The sequence below is a fragment of the Oratosquilla oratoria genome, chromosome 23, assembly GCF_046742065.1.
Source record: "Oratosquilla oratoria isolate Oo_2021 chromosome 23, ASM4674206v1, whole genome shotgun sequence".
NCBI classification, from domain to species: Eukaryota; Metazoa; Arthropoda; class Malacostraca; order Stomatopoda; family Squillidae; genus Oratosquilla; species Oratosquilla oratoria.
In genome coordinates, this window is record NC_134799.1 from 19,639,421 (window position 1) to 19,657,033 (window position 17,613).

Consider the following 17,613-nt stretch of genomic DNA (forward strand, 5'->3'; position numbering starts at 1 on the left):
GGGACGGTATCAAAAGCTTTTGCAAAGTCTAGATATACTAAATCTATATTGTTTCTTTTGTCATAATTCGAGATAACTGTGTTGTAGAATTCGAGCAAGTTAGTCACGCAAGAACGTTTCCGTCTGAAACCATGCTGGCTATCATTTATCAAACGGTTACTTTCTAAATGATGTTCGATAGCATCTCTGATGATAGTTTCCATTATTTTTCCTACGATTGAAGTCAAACTTATAGGCCTATAGTTATTTGGTTTCTTTTTGTCACCTTTTTTGAATATGGGAGTAACGTTAGCTAGCTTCCATTCTCTTGGGACATCTCCGGATATGATGGATTTCTTGAAAATAATTTCTAATGGAACAACAATCTCATTTTTCATTTCCTTTAAGATTCTTGGATGCCAACCGTCAGGCCCTGGTGTTTTATTAACTTTGAGTTTATCTATACACCTTTTAATTTTTTCTTTTGTTATATTTACCGTAGTGAGTAAGTTTACCCTAGATTTTTCACAGGTTTCAGTTTGGAATTCACCTTGAGGTGATTCGTTTACAAATACCGAGCTAAAATAATTGTTTAAGATATTACACATTCCTTCATTTGAATATTCAAGTTGGCCGTCAGCAGATAATAGTGGACCAATGTGATTTCTAGATGGCCAGATAATTCAAGGGCGTGTCTCATCGCCTCTCGAACAAGAAAACGAGGAACTGAGAGTGTATATTGTAGGCTACCGTCTGATCTCGAGTCAGGGCCTTCACATGGGGGGTAGGGGTCACATGCCCTGGGGCGGCACATTTAGGGGGCGGCAATTCTAGTCTGGACATGCCACCCACAAGGCTGACAAAATAATTATAATAAAAAAGGTCAAAGGAGCCCTGAATATTTTACCGTAATATACGAATTTTGTGTTAGAATCAACAGAATATGAAATATTTTTCCCGTATCCTTTCTGCAATAGGGACATTAAATACTAATTTTTAACATCCGTTCAATTATTTCGCAAGCCAATAGCTAAAACAGGCTGTAAGGGATGGTGGAGATGGGGGTTGGGGGGAGGGGGTGTCGTCATTCAGAACTTTGCCCACCCGGGGCGGCAATTAGGCATGTAAGGGCTCTGTCTAGAGTCGACCTTGGTAGGCGTTTCGAGGATATTTTCCCTCCATCAAGATAATCTGCCAATTCTCTCCAAACCGCGACTGCTCTCTGCTTCTCCTTTAAAGTTACCCGTAGATTTAGGTGTTCGAGTCATGATTCTGATTGGGCGGGATAAATGATCTGCTACGAAACTCCTTCCCCTTGACATAATGAATATCTCTAGGATCCATCGATTCATCCTGGGAGATTTCGTCTTCTTCTTAAAGACATTCGTGAGTGGTTGGTGATCAGTGACTATGCGTAAACCTAGTCCCCCAAAGATAATAAAAAGTTAGTTCAATTCTCCTACGGCCGAATATATTTTATTTCCAAAGGGCGTCTCCCTCCTCAAATTGATTTTTTGTTTTTTTACTTTCTTAACATTTTATTTGTATTACCTTTTCCATTGATTTATTTTGATACGTGTAAAATCAGTTGCCCGCAGCAACGCGCGGGTAATTTGGCTAGTCTACTATAATAAAGTAGTAGCTTCTGTCTGTCTGTATGTTTTTTTTTTTTTTTTTTTTACGATCTCCTCCTAGGGTTTTGGAGATAGACCCCCTTACCATATATATTCTGATACTCTATCACTCCAGCTACTTGCATAACTATATTTCATTAAAAATGTATATTATTTTAGCTAGTGTTAAAGGTTAAAGGGGTATGGTGGGGTAACACGCCACTACTGTAGTGTCCCCTTAACACGATTGGTATTTTGTGACAAAAATTACTATGATTAAACAAATCATTGTATGTATTCATAAATATTATTTATATTTGTGAAATTAATGTTGCCACAAACTATGATAGCCTTTGTAAGGAGAAAGCATGTAAATGTAAAATGATTATATAATTTTACCAAATGTTTAAATATTGGTTATTTTTATTTTATTTTTTTTCGCGGGCGGTAAGAGAAACGAGCCCAAAGATAATGCAAGGTTATTTCACTTCTTCTCTTACGGCCGAATATGTTTTATTTCCATAGGGCGTCTCCCTCCTCAAATCATTATTATTATTTTTTCTTAGTTTCTTATCATTTAATTTGTATTACCTTTTCCATTGAGTTATATTGATACGTGTAACTTTTTTCTGTAAATTCTATCAAAATTAAAATTATCATCATTTGCCCGCAGCAACGCGCGGGTATTTTGGCCAGTATATATATAGATACATATATATATATATATATATATATATATATATATATATATATATATATATATTTATATATATATATATATAAATATATATATATATATACATATATATATATATACATATACATATATATATATATATATATATATATATATATAACAACTCAATATCACACTAACCTTAGACTAAAATCAGACTAACTCACACCCAACAAAATGCTCACCTCAGCATGCCCCAACTACAACTCCCACCCCGAGGAAATCTCACAAGCAATCACCCAAAGCCAACACATAAGATAAACCAAGAAAAACACAATGACATATCCCACAATGAACAAAACTAGCACATAAAAGCATGCCACTACAACGGAATTATTCCTCCTACAGATGTCATGCATTTCAATAGGTTACAATTAGGAACTCTCGATCACTTACCAAAACTCTTTCCCACTATATATAAAAACTCTTATCTACTTCCTTCAGACTGTGACGCTCCGGAATAATACACAATTATATCAAACTCAAAACTATACTAACTCCATCTAATGCCAACATAATATAATTATCTCCAATAAATTTTTCGATACTCAACATGTAATATATCATCACTCAACTCTGAAATGATATAGCTCAGACAAGCCCAACCAAGATACGAAAATCACACAAATTTCAGGAAAGACAAAAGTCAATGTCTCCCACTAGCATGACAAATTATCATATCTTAATATATATATATATATATATATATATATATATATATATATATATATATATATATATGTATGTATATATAATATTTTACAATTTTGTATGCCAGACCCCACTGTCACAACCTTAACCCAAGGTACGTGGACGTACCTTAAAAGGTCAGGGAGGCAATGTAACCGTCACTAACCATCACCAATCACGCTCGTGATCCACACACATGCAACATGATACTCATCTTTGGCAAAACCTCTAATCTTGCTGACTTCACAGATTTCCCCCATCTCAATCACATGACTAAACACCTACGTAAGCTCATAAAAGGATGCTCCCAGTGTTGCCAACACGACATGCCTAATGTCACCAGACCCATTGAACCCTTTCTTATACCTACCCCAACTACATTACCATAATATAATGTATATACACCATATTTAACCACACTCACCAACCATACAACTAACCCCTATATAACGGAACTAACACCCTTGCCTATATTTGATAATTAATACCTCTCACATACGGCAACCCACCAACCCCCTTTATTACGAAAGCTGCGCCGCCGAGAGATAGGACTGCCGAGGACATGAACCTAGCAGGAGGCAGTGTCGAGGTTAAGGCCCGACACGAGGAGTGCTTGGTCAAGGACCTAGCTTGTACAAAATCTTTGTACCTGGATAAAACCAACAAAGTCCAGCAGACACTTTACTTCATCCATAATCTACCATTACATGTAGCAAAACATAGACTTACAATGAAGTTGGGTATGAACAGGGTGTGAGTGCGGGAGTCAGAGAAAGAGGCCAATGTCCGCGTCTCTTGATTTATAGTACGACCGCACGACATCAGTGCCAAGGACAGGTGCCGATGTGTGCCATATAAGTCTATCACTATTTACCCAGCTCCACACAATCCTTCTACTTTTTTATCCGTGTGTGAAGGCTTACAAAATTTCAATCATTACCTATTAAACAAAAGGGAAGACGTAAGTATATTTGCGAGGATATTACTTCGTAGTATATTCTTGCTTATAATGCCCTCTGACTTCTGAGGGGAGAAGACCTCAATTTTGCATTCCTCCGCTGCTGGCTTGCAAATCTCCTGCAACTAGTCATTCATTATAAGTTACTTATGTTTATAATCCTCCATCTTATTATCTAATTTATAGTAACCTACTAATTTGATGAGTCTAACATCATAGTCAATTTACGAAGAATGGCAAGCACTATGGCTCTTGCTAGGATGTGGCTTATGGCGTCACACCCGCGTCCCTTTGTGTTAGTGACGCGTCATGGAACATGACAATATTCCATTCAGAATTTTTGTACAGTATTTATTATGACAAAATTAAATATCACCATATCCCTGAAAGTATATAAAAAAATGACTAACTTTGTGAAGTGTTTTCTTATATGAAGTCTCTCCTATGATTTTTCAAGACAGTAAGTGTAATTATTCTAGGGAAAACAGGACTAGAGGAGTACCTATATATTTACACTCTACAAGGGAAAAGGGGACAAATATGAATTTCAGAGGTGTCAGTTTGTTGAGTGCAGTTGGCAAGGCTTATAGGAGGGTTTTAAATGAGAGGATTAGGAGAGGAACAGAGGTATTAATTGGTGAGGAACAGTGTGGGTTTAGGAAAGGTAGGGGTTGCATGGATCATATTTTTGTGGTAAGGTAGATATATGAGAAAACTTTAGGAAAAGGTAAGAATGTTTTCTGGGCCTTTATGGATTTGGAAAAGGCCTATGATAGGGTAGACAGAAAGTCACTGTGGAAGGTTTTGCAGATATATGGGATTGAGGGAAAGGTGTTAAGGACATCAAAAGTTTTTAAGAGAGTAGTAGAACCTATATATAATTGCAAATGGAGAGAGTGAGTGGTTTAAGGTAAAGGTGGGACTACAACATAGATGTGACATGTCACCATGGCTGTTCTATGTGTACATGGATGGGGTGGTGCTGGAGGTAAAGGTGAGAGTAATGGGCAGGGGACCGGAGATGGTTAAATTAAATGGAAAGAAGTGGGAGGTGAGCCAGTTGTTGGCAGTAGGGTCAGAGGAGGGATTAAGGGAGTTAAGGACAGAGCTTAGAAAGGTATGTGACAGGAGAAAGTTGTAGGTAAATATAGGTAAAAGTAAGGTGATGAGGTGTACAATGGGAGAGGATGGCAGCGAGTTGGATTTAAGTCTTAAAAGAGATAGGCTGGAAGAAGTGGATAGCTTTAGTTATTTGGGGTTGCATGTGGCAGGAAAGGGAGTAAAGTGAAGGTAAATTGTAGGTTGAGAGAAACAAGTAAATGCCTGGGGAACCAAAAAGTCTAATGAGAAATAGGCATTTGAGAATATATAGAAAAAGGAGGTTGTATGAAAGTCTGATTGCTCCAATGGCACTGTTTGGGGTAGAGACCTGGAATTTAAGAAAGTTTGAGAGGAAAAGGTTAAATGTATTAGAGATGAAATGTCAAAAGTATGGTAAGGGTTACAAGGTTAGACTGAGAAATGAGTAAGTGAGCAGGAGAGCAGTAGTGGAAATGGAGATGACAGATAGGGTTGCTGAAAGAGTATTGGGAAGGTTTGGTCACACAAAATAATGAAAAAAGATTAGTAAAAGGTGTGAAAGGCAGAGGTAGATGAAGTCAACTTGAGAGGACAGCCAGGGATGAGATGGATGAATGGGGGAATGCAGGAGAGAAGGGTAAATGGAGAATGGCTGTGTCTAGATGATACTGTAATGCAAGGAAGGGAAGGGTGGAGAATGGGAAGGTAGGGAGTGATGAGGAATGAATGATATTTTGATGCAGCCCAGGGTAGTTCTCCCTCTCTTTTCTTCTTGTAATGTTCCATGATGCTTCACTGACACAAAGAGACGCGGGTATGGCACCATAAGGTACATCCTATCAAGAGCCATATTTATTCACTATCCTTAATGAAAATGCATATAGATGTTGAATTCGATCACTACTAAGTTATCTTATGCTAGATAATAAGATGTAGGATTATAAACATAGGTAACTTATAATAAATGACCAGTTACAGGAGTTTTTGCTGAGCAGACGGCAGAGGAATATATAACTGGGGCTTTCCACGGAAGAGGTTAGGGGGCATCCAAACAACTATGGCACATGAAAGTAGTATATATGTGTATATGGAGTTATACTTTAATAAAGGTTGATAGGTGTTAGTTCCACTGCTACTAAAACTTTCAGTCCCGTTATTCATCTATAGGCCCATGCCACTTCCTTCCCTTAAGTATGTTTCCACCATATCTTCTGTCACAAGTTGGTAATGTTTCTGGGTGAGATAATCAAACTGGACATAAATCTTCTTGATTTTCTTCTTCACTAATTCTCTACAATGTTAATGTTCTTAGGTACACCAGAGGACTCCCGCCTGGGATCCTTGTACACCCACCAAGCCAAGTCTGCTTCAACGTCACTATTTAATTCATCCAATAACTTTGAATGTTACAAATAAGTGCCACCTTTTAAGGGCATGACTTTACCTCCGTGCACCAATAATTTCTCTCCTCCTCCACCCTTTTCTCCAATCAGAAAGGCTGTTATACTGTCTCAAGTAATACTGCTCATGCAAGCACTTCTGTCACAAACAGAAAGTGGCTTAGTGTTTACATTTCATCACATCAGTACCTCTATCAATACCCTAGCTTATGTTTACAAACATCAGACGGCAAGCAAGAATATGCAACTCTGCAACTTCTTCTCAGCCAGTGTTTCAAAATATCCAAGTAATAAAAATTAATTCCTTTCCACCTACCCTTCTATCTACCTCAATCTACCGGCCTCTTACAATAGGTAGTGATTAATAATTTGTAAACCTTCTTCACACAAAAATAAAGTGGATGGATTGTGTGAAACCAGGTAAATAGAGATAGATTAAGCTTATAAATGTAACAATTTGGCACTTGCTGTTGACACTTGAGTTGTGCTCCCTCGTATAAAAGGAAAGGGACACGGGCAGTGGCCAATCTGACTCCTTCGCTTGTGCCCTGTTCATGTCCTCAAATTCCGTGTTAAAATTTATGTTTTTATATCATATAAATTAGTTTTGCACCTCACCCTTTTTATCCTAGTGAAGAAGGAAACCCTTTAAAAGGCAAATTAGACATGCTAGCCCCTGGGTTGAGGGAACTGATCAAATTGCGACAGAGGTTTGATATATAAACTCAAACACAAATGCTAGTTCGTGACATTTTGTATGAGGAGATGGAGAGGGAGTGTGGTGATTAACTGGAGTGGCCTTGCTACGGGTATACTATGTCTTATTACATTGCTTGTGACCCAGGGCAGTGGATGGAATACCGGGATGACTCATCATCCATGAGGAGCTATGATGAGAGGAAGGAAATGGTGACTTGGCTACCTCCCTCATAAGGGGAAAAAGCCCTTAGTATATAGATAGATTAACACCAAATAAAATTATTTTGTGGGTTAAGGGTCCAGTAAATGGATACCTGCATGTGGTGGTCCTGCAAGATAGACAATGAAGCTGCCAATTTTCAAAACCCATGAACCCCCTGAACTCCATCAGGAAGTGCAGCCCTAAGGGGCTGATGCATAGCCTCCAGACTGGGCCCAACTTTTAACATCAACTGTAAATCATTGTATTTGGAAACCATGCTGTGGGGGGATATACTAGGGTGGTTACTATAATCAATTCATAAAAGTTACCCTAAGATATGCCACTACAGCATCATTCCCAACAATCAGCATATCAAACACAAACAGCTTACAAGCACTGAAGAATGAAGGAATAAGAATAATAGCAAGATCCACCACAACAGGACATCAACACATAGAAACCAAAATCATCCCAAGAGAACATCTCATGAAAATGACAAGAACACAATTCTACAACAGAACCCTAAACAACACACCCTTCACACTACATTTCACAAGCACTACCAACAGAAAAAAATACACACAATATCCACATGGATTCACATTTACACCCATATAACTAAACAAACCCTTCAAGAAAGACCACCAAAACCAATACTCCACGACAAACCCCAGATACGAGTCCCACAAAAAATGAATAAATAGAAAAATAAATAAATGAATAGTAAACAAATAAATGAATAAATAAATAAAGAATTCCACACCACAAAAATCACACTAGCATGCCTGTGCTCAGGTCACCATCAGTCACTGAGAAACTGCCAATATAGAATAGACCTGGCCCTGAATTCAAACTGCCCCAGATGCAACCATCTCACAGAGGATACAGGGCACCACATGCTACAATGTCACATACTTGCCCAGAGGCTGTTGCTGGTTACATGAAAGCCATAGTTCTTTTGCAAGAGTGACCAGGGACAACAGATTGATTGATTCATTCATCAGTCCCATCCATTTTCCTTTTTAATGATACAGGACTACAAAAATAATTCCCACCTGACACGTGCACTTGTGTCAGCTGCAAAAATTATAATACAGTTAAAACAAGCTGCTTACCACAAATTTTAAAATATCAGAACATATAACACATTAAACATACTGTTGCAGTCGAGAAGTCTAGATTCAACAGGATTCCAATAGTACTCCATTGAATTCTGGTAAAATAAAACACAAGATATAAATTTTGCATTTTACTTACACTTTTTCATCCTCTATAGCCATGGAAGTGCAGCAATTTTTTGTGCTTTATAGTTTTGCTGAATGACTGTGAACATATTACTATCTGACAATCTCATCATTTGGTCTTATTTCTAGATGGTTTAATACAACCTTTAACCCTTTCATGGTATATCACATTCTAAAGGTTTGCTTTGTCCACTGCCATATGATATTACCGTATTCATGGTGGTATAAGATGTGATTCTTTTAAAGTTATATAAGAATAATGCCATGAGTCCAATGCAGCCATATGGATGGGAGATGGAGCTCCATAGGCAGACAGGGTATCAGACAAGCATAGGCCTGCTAAGCACAAAGATTGTTACTAATGACGAAATATTGAAAATAAGCCAAACTGTAACAGTAAATAGTATTACTGATAATAAGATACTGACAATAAACCAAATTATCACAGGCTATCAGCACAAACTTATAGTAAATTGCTTATGCTAAGTCAGCAATTACCGCTGAAGTGGAAGTTAACATTATTTTACTATACCTTCCCCCAGTGTACACAATATGCACCAAGTATACTGTTAACATCTTACATTGTTTAACAACCATATTACTTTTAAGAAATATCCATTTGTTGTCTAAATGAAAAAATGTTTTAGAAAGATGAAAGGAACGTTAACAAACTATAATGCCTGTCAACCGTTTGCTATGAATGGATGACAAAGTAATACCGATCTAACCAGTGATAGTCAGGGTAAGGTATTCCCATAACATAGTTCATTTGTGGTATGTTTCTTACAGAGATCAAATCTATAACTAAAAATCATTATAGCATTAGATTTAAGATAAATGCCATAGCACATGTAACAAAGCACAGTAACAGACTTGGAGAAAACAAGAACAGATGAAAAGTTTGTGTAAAGCTAAAACATGATTTCATACTTTATTTCAGTATATTATTTCAATATTGTATTTACATTCACAGAATTATACATTTTCCCCAAAACTATTTCAAAATATCTATCAGTAAATGTATGATGAAACTTTTTTTTCAGAAAATGCCCTTTCAAAATAAGGAACTCTTATGCAAGGGTGCATCTTATGGCCTCATAAATATGGCATTTAGCATTGAAAAACCTGCACAATGAACAGGTTGAACCCATGTAAATTAACCTGTTTGTTGTTATTTACAAGTTGTATATTTGCTTAGTCTGCTACCTTACAATTTTATTTAACCAAGACAAACTTCCTGTGAAATAAAAAGGTTAACTCCTCAAACATAGTGATGGACTACACTTTAGACAATTTTACTCACTTTAGGGGTGAAAATGGAGGTCTCAGTACTGATTTCTCCCTCTCAGACATATTGTCTGGGATTAGACAATACAAAAAATACATATAGATAAGATGAACTGTGTTAAAGAAGTTACCACACTTGTGACCTGTTCTAATGTGTTGTTGGAATACTGTACTTTATTAATTTGTCATAACCAAAGGGTGTTATGGTTCATTTTCATAGAGACCTGTAAATGGCATCTCAGGTGTCGGCTGCAGCCAGTTCCTGGGGTCCCACACAACATTATGTCGCTCAATGACATGGAATGTGTAGATGTTACGTGACTTTTCAGAAATATTCTTCCTGCTTTTATGGTCCACCTGACCATTGATCAACACTAGAGAACCTGTTGGATAAATTCAGTGATTTGAACATGGTGCAGAAGTTGCCAAAGCTGGGTTGTTGTCTTATGGAACATGTCCACAATACTTTTAGAGAGTAAAATACAAACTAATAGAGAACCTACTCCTAATGTGTTTATTTTTTTCTATGGTGATGGGATATATATCCATATTTACTCAATTTATTTCAGACACATAATCCTGAGTTGTGCATTAAATCCGTTTCATATTTATGCATTCATTTTATTTCATTTTTTATATTTTGAATCTACAATGGGATAAAGAGTATTCCCAATTCAAAGAAAGATGAAGAATGATAACACTGGTCAACAAAGAATTTGTCCCATGGAAAATAATAGCTGCGTCTTATATATTTTTGCATGCAGAATCCAAAAATAATGTCCAATTTTTTCTATCACCCAAAGTTTTTGTGTTACACAGTAAGTTACGTCACAAGTGTTACATGGGATAAATTTCATTAAAGCACTTTCAGCCAATCTGTTCTTCCAATGAACCACATTTATTGAGTCAGGAAGATATGAATGATCTTGTGCAGGATTTAAACTTGTCAAAAAATAAACAAGCTGAACTTGTATAGACATGGTAAAGGAAACATGGACTGGAGGTGAAGCTTTTATTCCTGACGTTTTGTCTAACGACTTTCTCAAAGGAATGAGCATACTAGATACATACAGAGTTTATAAACACGCTATATGGCTCAAGGGGGTGTGCGAGCGTATAGCGCTGTGTTCTGATTGGCCCGCTGAGACAGCCAATCACGAAGCGATATATTCGCTGAAGATTTGGCCCAGGTGAAGCTCCCAGCCTTATTGTTGATATTCGGATGAGTGGTGATGTACGCAGCTTCTATAGATTTTCTGGTCTTTTTATCCATACCTTCGTGTAGAATCTCGGCTCGGTTCCATTGTGGGAGGTGCCCAGATTCGTCAACATGCACCACCATTGTGTTGGTGAGTTTATGGTGATGGAGGTCGGCCTTATGCTCCCTGATTCTAGTGTCAAGGCCCCTCTTAGTCTCTCCATAGTATGCTTTATCGCATGATGTGCATGGGATCTTATATACGATACTGTCTTTTCTCCCCCTCATCTTAGTCCCACTTTTTATTTTCGTGATTGGCTGTCGCAGCGGGCCAATCAGAACACAGCGCTATACGCTCGCACACTCCCTTGAGCCATATAGCGTGTTTATAAACTCTGTATGTATCTAGTATGCTCATTCCTTTGAGAAAGTCGTTAGACGAAACGTCAGGAATAAAAGCTTCACCTCCAGTCCATGTTTCCTTTACCGTGTCTATACAACTTGTTCACATGGATTTTAATCTGAACTTCTTGCTTCCAGGATAAAGGGCTGGATTCTTCTGCAGAAAGAATCCAAAGTTAGTTTTTATCTTAAGTGACATTGTGATTTTGAACAGTTTTTCTCACTAGAGGATGGTGTGGTGTTTTGCAATGATGTATATTCTGTTATGGAGGAACTTAAACATAAATATGACAGGAATGAGTGGTACTTGTTTACTGACTCTTCAAAAATGAGCCTGAAAGCTATTTTGCTCCACAATGGAAATAAGTTCCCTTCTGTTCCTCTGGTCCATGCAGCTATCATGAACGAAACATATGAGAATATGAAGCTTCTATTACAAAAATCTAAGTATGAAGAATATAAATAGAATATATGTGGTGACCTAAAGGTTGTGGCACTTTTATCTGGAATGCAGCTGGGTTACACAAAGTTTTGTGAGTGGAACAGTCGGGATAGGAAAAATCAGTATGAAAAGAATGTGTGGCCAAAACGATCTCTGACCCCAAGAGAGAAGAATGTCAATACTCCTCTTGTTGATTCAGAGAAAATTTATCTGCCTCCTTTGCATATCAAGCTACGGCTGATGAAAATTTTTGTTAAAGGTACTGATAGAACTGGCAAGGGATTTTACATATTTGAAAAATAAGTTTCCAAGAGTAAGTGATGCAAAAATCATAGAAGGTATTTCTGTTGGACCACAGATTAGGAAGCTGATGAGAGACCAGAATTATGATGAAGAGTTAAATGGTCTTGAAAAAGCTGCATGGTTATCATTTAAGATAGTTTGTGCAGAGTTTTTGGGAAATCACAAACAACTATTCTGAAATGGTAAAAGGACTACTGACATCCTACAAGGCCTTGGGATGCAATATGAGCCTAAAATTTTACTTCCTAGACTGCCACTTGAATTTTTTTCCCTGCAAATCTTGGCACTGTCAGTGACGAGTACGGTGAGAAGTTTCACTAGAACATTCTGAACATGGAAACCCGGTATCAAGGGAAGTGGAGCTCTTCAATGTTGGCTGATTACTGTTGGACACTAAAAAGGGGTCTCCCAGAAGCAAAATATACTCGAAAATTATACATTTCTACATTTTAAAGGTAAGTTTCATTGAAATATCAGCCTTCTTTATAAGTTATAATTGTTTAAATTTTAATATACCATCTCAGAAAAACTATACCTGATCGAAAAATTCTGAAAACATATTTGAAATCAACAGATAATCTATCAAATTCACCTCCTTTTGCTTGTGGGACAGGTATTCTAATCAATTTTGTTGACCAGTGTAATAATTGGAACATCAGGTTGTCAGACTGTTATGAGATTACCATTTTCCTAACTATATTTCTTTGTTCCTAGCATTGTATTTTTAGATATTCTAGTACTAAATTCATCATGAACGAGACTGACAATGCACTCGTCGGAGACATATATGGAAACTGATACGAAGCGAAGCCAAGGGCTCGAACCTCAGCTCAGACGTATCAAATTAACAGTGACTAACCACTGCGCCATCAAGATGGTTAGTCACTGTTACTTTGATACGTCTGAGCTGAGGTTCGAGCCCTTGGCTCTGCTTCATATCAGTTTCCGTGTATGTCTCCGACAAGCACATTGTCAGTCTCGTTCGTGATGACATGGAATTAAAAGTAAAAAGTTAATGTGCTTGAAAAAAGATTAAGATCTGCACTGGGGACCATTCAGTGTGTGTGTGAATATATGTGTGTATATATATACATATATATATATATATATATATGAATATATATATATATACATATATATACATATATGTATATATATATATATACTTTTTCCTTCTCTTCTCTGTGACATACATTTTGTTCCTTACTTCCTTTTCTCATACTTTCTACCTCCCTTGCCCTCCTTCTCACTTTGTCTTCTCTCTTCATGTTTTCTTCCTATCCCTTTACAATCACACTTGTAGGCTCTTACCTTTTGAAACAGGGGTTGGGATATACTTGGATGGGTCATCTGGATCTGGGGGAGCTGTGTACTTGGTCAATGGGCCATCCTTATCTGGGTTACGAATAAACCTGTGACAGAAGTAGAAAAGAAGAATAAAGTGAAAAAATACTTTCATTTCACCATTCATTTAGTTGTATTTACCTAGTTGTATCTTACAGGAGGGGGAGCTATGCTCGTGGTGTCCCGTCTTTGTATCTTGCAGTGTCTAGTTTGCTCTTAAATTCTTGTATAGTTTTTGCACACACTATTATTTTATCCAGTTTGTTCCAGATATCCACAATTCTGTGTGAAAAACTTTTTTTTTTTTTGTCTCTTCTATAACTATCCTTTTTAATTTTCTTATCCTGTCCCCTTGTATTTCTCTTACCCCAATTTAGTAAGTTCTCTCTATCAAGGACTTCTGTGCCTTTCATGATTTGTAAATGGTCAGCAGGTCGCCTTTTTCTCTTCTTTGTTTAAAGTCGGTAATTTCAATTTAGCCAGTCTCTCCTCATATGACATATTTGAAAGTGTTGGGGCCATTTTCTTTATATTCTTTTTTTTGTTACTGGGTGATCATAGTGTTGCAGCACATTACAGTCTAGGCCTTATTAGTGTGACTAGATTTTTTTTAACCACTTCTTTGTCTAATTAGGTAAAAGCTATCTTTATTGATCTTAGCAAGTTGTAAGATTCTCTGACAATTTTATCTGTTTTATCAGGGGGCATGTCATTTGAGATAATTACTCCCAGGTCTTTTTCAGATCCCACTTTCTTTACTTCCTTTGTTCCAGTTATACATTCTCCTGACTTTTTTTTTTTCAAACTTCATTATGCCACAATTCTTTATGTTGAAGTCCACTTCCCACTTTTGGCTCCATTTCCAAACCTTGTTTAGGTTCCTCTGTAGTGATTCACAATCTATTTCAGTATTCACTTTCCTCAACAATGTAGCATCATCTGGAAAGAAGAAATGAATATGTACGTATACGCAAGGAGGAAAAAAGAGACTACAAAAAAGATATAATAGATAAATGCAAAGACCAACCCAAACTATTTTACACATGTGTAAATGGTAAACTAAAAGACAAACACAAAATAGTGAAACTGCACGAAGGAAATAAAGAATACTGTATATAGATGATGTAGAAATGTTATGATCAGACATTTTAGGTCTGCATTTACAATTGAAAGCTCCCAAATTTGGGATGAAAGACAGCGAGAAAGATCCCCTGAAATGAAAGAAATAACAGTGACACAGAAAGAAATAAGGGACCAAATAAAAAAACCTTGATGTTAGAAAGTCATACTGGATATTGAATGTATAAATGAAATAACAGACAAAATATGCAAGATAATTGACTTCTCACTCAAAGAAGGAAAAGTACCACATGATTGGAAAAATGCAAATATACAAAGGAGACAAAGAAAATCCAATAAACTATAGACCAGTATCCCTTACAAGCACAGTAGCAAAAATATTCGAAAAAGTTATTTGGAATAAATGGATCAAACACTTGGAAGAGAACAAAATACTAAATCCTAAACAATTTGGGGTTAGAAGTGGAAGGTCATGTACCACAAACTTAATATACTTTTACTCAAGATTAATAGATATAATACAAGAGAGAGATGGATGGGCAGATTGTGCCTTCTTGGGCATACAAAAGGCTTTTGACAAAGTACCACACAAAAAGCTACTAAGAAAAATTGAAATAATAGGTAGAATACAAGGAAAGTTATTGGAATGGATGAAAGATTTCTTGAATGGGAGACAAATGAGGGTGGTCCTTAAAGACAAGAACTCAAACTGGGGAGATATGATAAGTGGTATCCCACAAGGCTCTGTATTGCTCCGATAATGTTTTATATATATATATATATATATGTATATATATATATATATATATATATATATATATATATATATATATATATATATATATGTGTATGTTTAAGACAGATTGAACATTTTTAGAAGCTCCGCCAATGGGATACGAACCCTGACCCGTGTGTTGATAATCATGTAGCATGGTCGCTAGCGTCTTGGCCTCGTGATTATCGACGCACGGGTCAGGGTTCGTATCCCATTGGCTGAGCTTCTAAAAATGTTCAATATGTATATATATTTATATATATATATATATATATATATATATATATATATATATGTATGTATATATATATATGTATATATATATATATATATATATTTACATGTGTATATATGTATATATATATTGTATATATACATATGTATATACATATCGATATATATACCTGTATATATATATATATATATATAAATATATACATATATCGATATATATATATGTATATATATATATATCGATATATATTTATATATATATATATATGTAATTATATATATATATATATATATATATATATATATATATATATATATATATATATATATATATATATATATATATATATGTCACTACCCGAGTTACGACGTACGCGAGTTACGACCACCCATACTTACGACCACATCTAGCGGATGCCTATTAGGAGTTTACTGTACATGTCTGGCAGCACAGCACGTAAGATAGTTGTGGCAATAGGCATCGCGTACGGCAGTTATGGCAGAGATGGAAAAGTTGCTATACACGTGGTTGGAAGATAATAGGCAAAGAAATGTGAGAGTGACATTGCAAGCAGTGCAAAGTAAGGCTACAAGTTAATTTCACATGTTGAAAGAACGTGCAGGTGAAGAATACGCTTCACATGAGTTCATAGTGAGTGCTGGGTGGTTTCAATGCTTTCGAGAACATTACCAGGTTCACCACGTGTTGTCGAAAGGTGAGGCTGCTAGCAGTGATGCGCCTGCAGCTAAGGCATTTATGGAAGAGTTTGATAAATTATGGATGAAGGATATTTACATACTTACGACCACATCTAGCTGATGCCTATTATGAGTTTACTAATATGTATACACTATAATAAGTATTTTCTTTCTTTAACTTACCATATCATATTAACAACTAAGCAACTGAAAACAATACTGTATACAACTGTAGGAGAGAAGCCAAACGCAGAGTATGGGATCCAATGTATTTAACGTTTTGCCCACCAGGGCTTCTTCAGAAATAACATAGTGGACAAACATCTGACTCCTTATATAACCCGAGCTTGCGGGGAGAAACGAACATGAAACTGGTGTTAAAAAAAAAAAAAAAAAAAAAAAAAAAGTAGAGACTGAACAACTTCACACCAGGCTTAATGACCCCCTTATGGGTCGATAGCCTTAAAAAAGTCCACTATGTTATTTCGGGAGAAGCCCTGCTGGGCGCAACGTTAAATACATTGGATCCCATACTCTGCGTTTGGCTTCTCTCCTACAGTGCTGTTGCAGTCGTTGCTGCTTTTACTCAATGCTGTATACAAAGATAAATGTACTGTACCTATATCTCACACTTAGAATGGATTGAAATGGATGAGAAAAATAGATCTTAAAATTCACATATATTTAGAGTACATACAACAATTGAAGAATTAAGAAAAAATTATTAAAAGGAAACTACAATTTAATAGAATTAAAAATGGTAAGCAAGGTTATATTTAATACGTGTGTGTGTGTGTGTGTGTGTATATACCACTGATCTAGATATAACTGGATCACGGATCGCTGTCGAGATTATGAGGTCGGCGGCAGCCATGATGTTAGTACCAAAACAAAGTCGCGCCACGCGATCACTGATCTGATACAGTTACAGTTCTCGGCAGCTTTCGCTCCCATATACATATTCAACGATCATTTTACAATGCCAACTTGTGCTGCATTCAACTGCACCAACCGGAGAAAAGGTGGATGTGAGCAGTCCTTCCACTCGTAAGTAAATTAAGGTTTTATTACCCAAAACATCCCGATACCTATCAACAAATGATGCGGCCATCAGGAGCCATAAAATGTTGCCCACCAACTGTTTTGTTATGTGTTGTCATGTTAATGCTTTGTATTTATTATCGTAAGAAATAGAGATCTAGCAGCAACCCATTTGTCACGAATGTAATCGTGGCAATAGCAGGATAG

The 17,613-nt window shown here is 36.5% G+C and overlaps 1 protein-coding gene across 1 annotated transcript in view; it reads right to left on the bottom strand.

Moving 5' to 3' along the window:
* Positions 1 to 8,591: 8,591 nt before the first annotated feature.
* Positions 8,592 to 17,613, bottom strand: part of LOC143038005 (phytanoyl-CoA dioxygenase domain-containing protein 1-like) — a 74,172-nt gene continuing 65,150 nt past the window's right edge. The window contains exons 7-8 of the mRNA XM_076206824.1: positions 13,545 to 13,645; positions 8,592 to 10,271 (exon numbers count right to left, since the gene is read on the bottom strand). Of these exons, the coding sequence (XP_076062939.1) occupies positions 10,090 to 10,271; positions 13,545 to 13,645 (283 nt within the window). The 3' untranslated portion in view covers positions 8,592 to 10,089. The remainder of the gene's footprint in view (positions 10,272 to 13,544; positions 13,646 to 17,613) is intronic.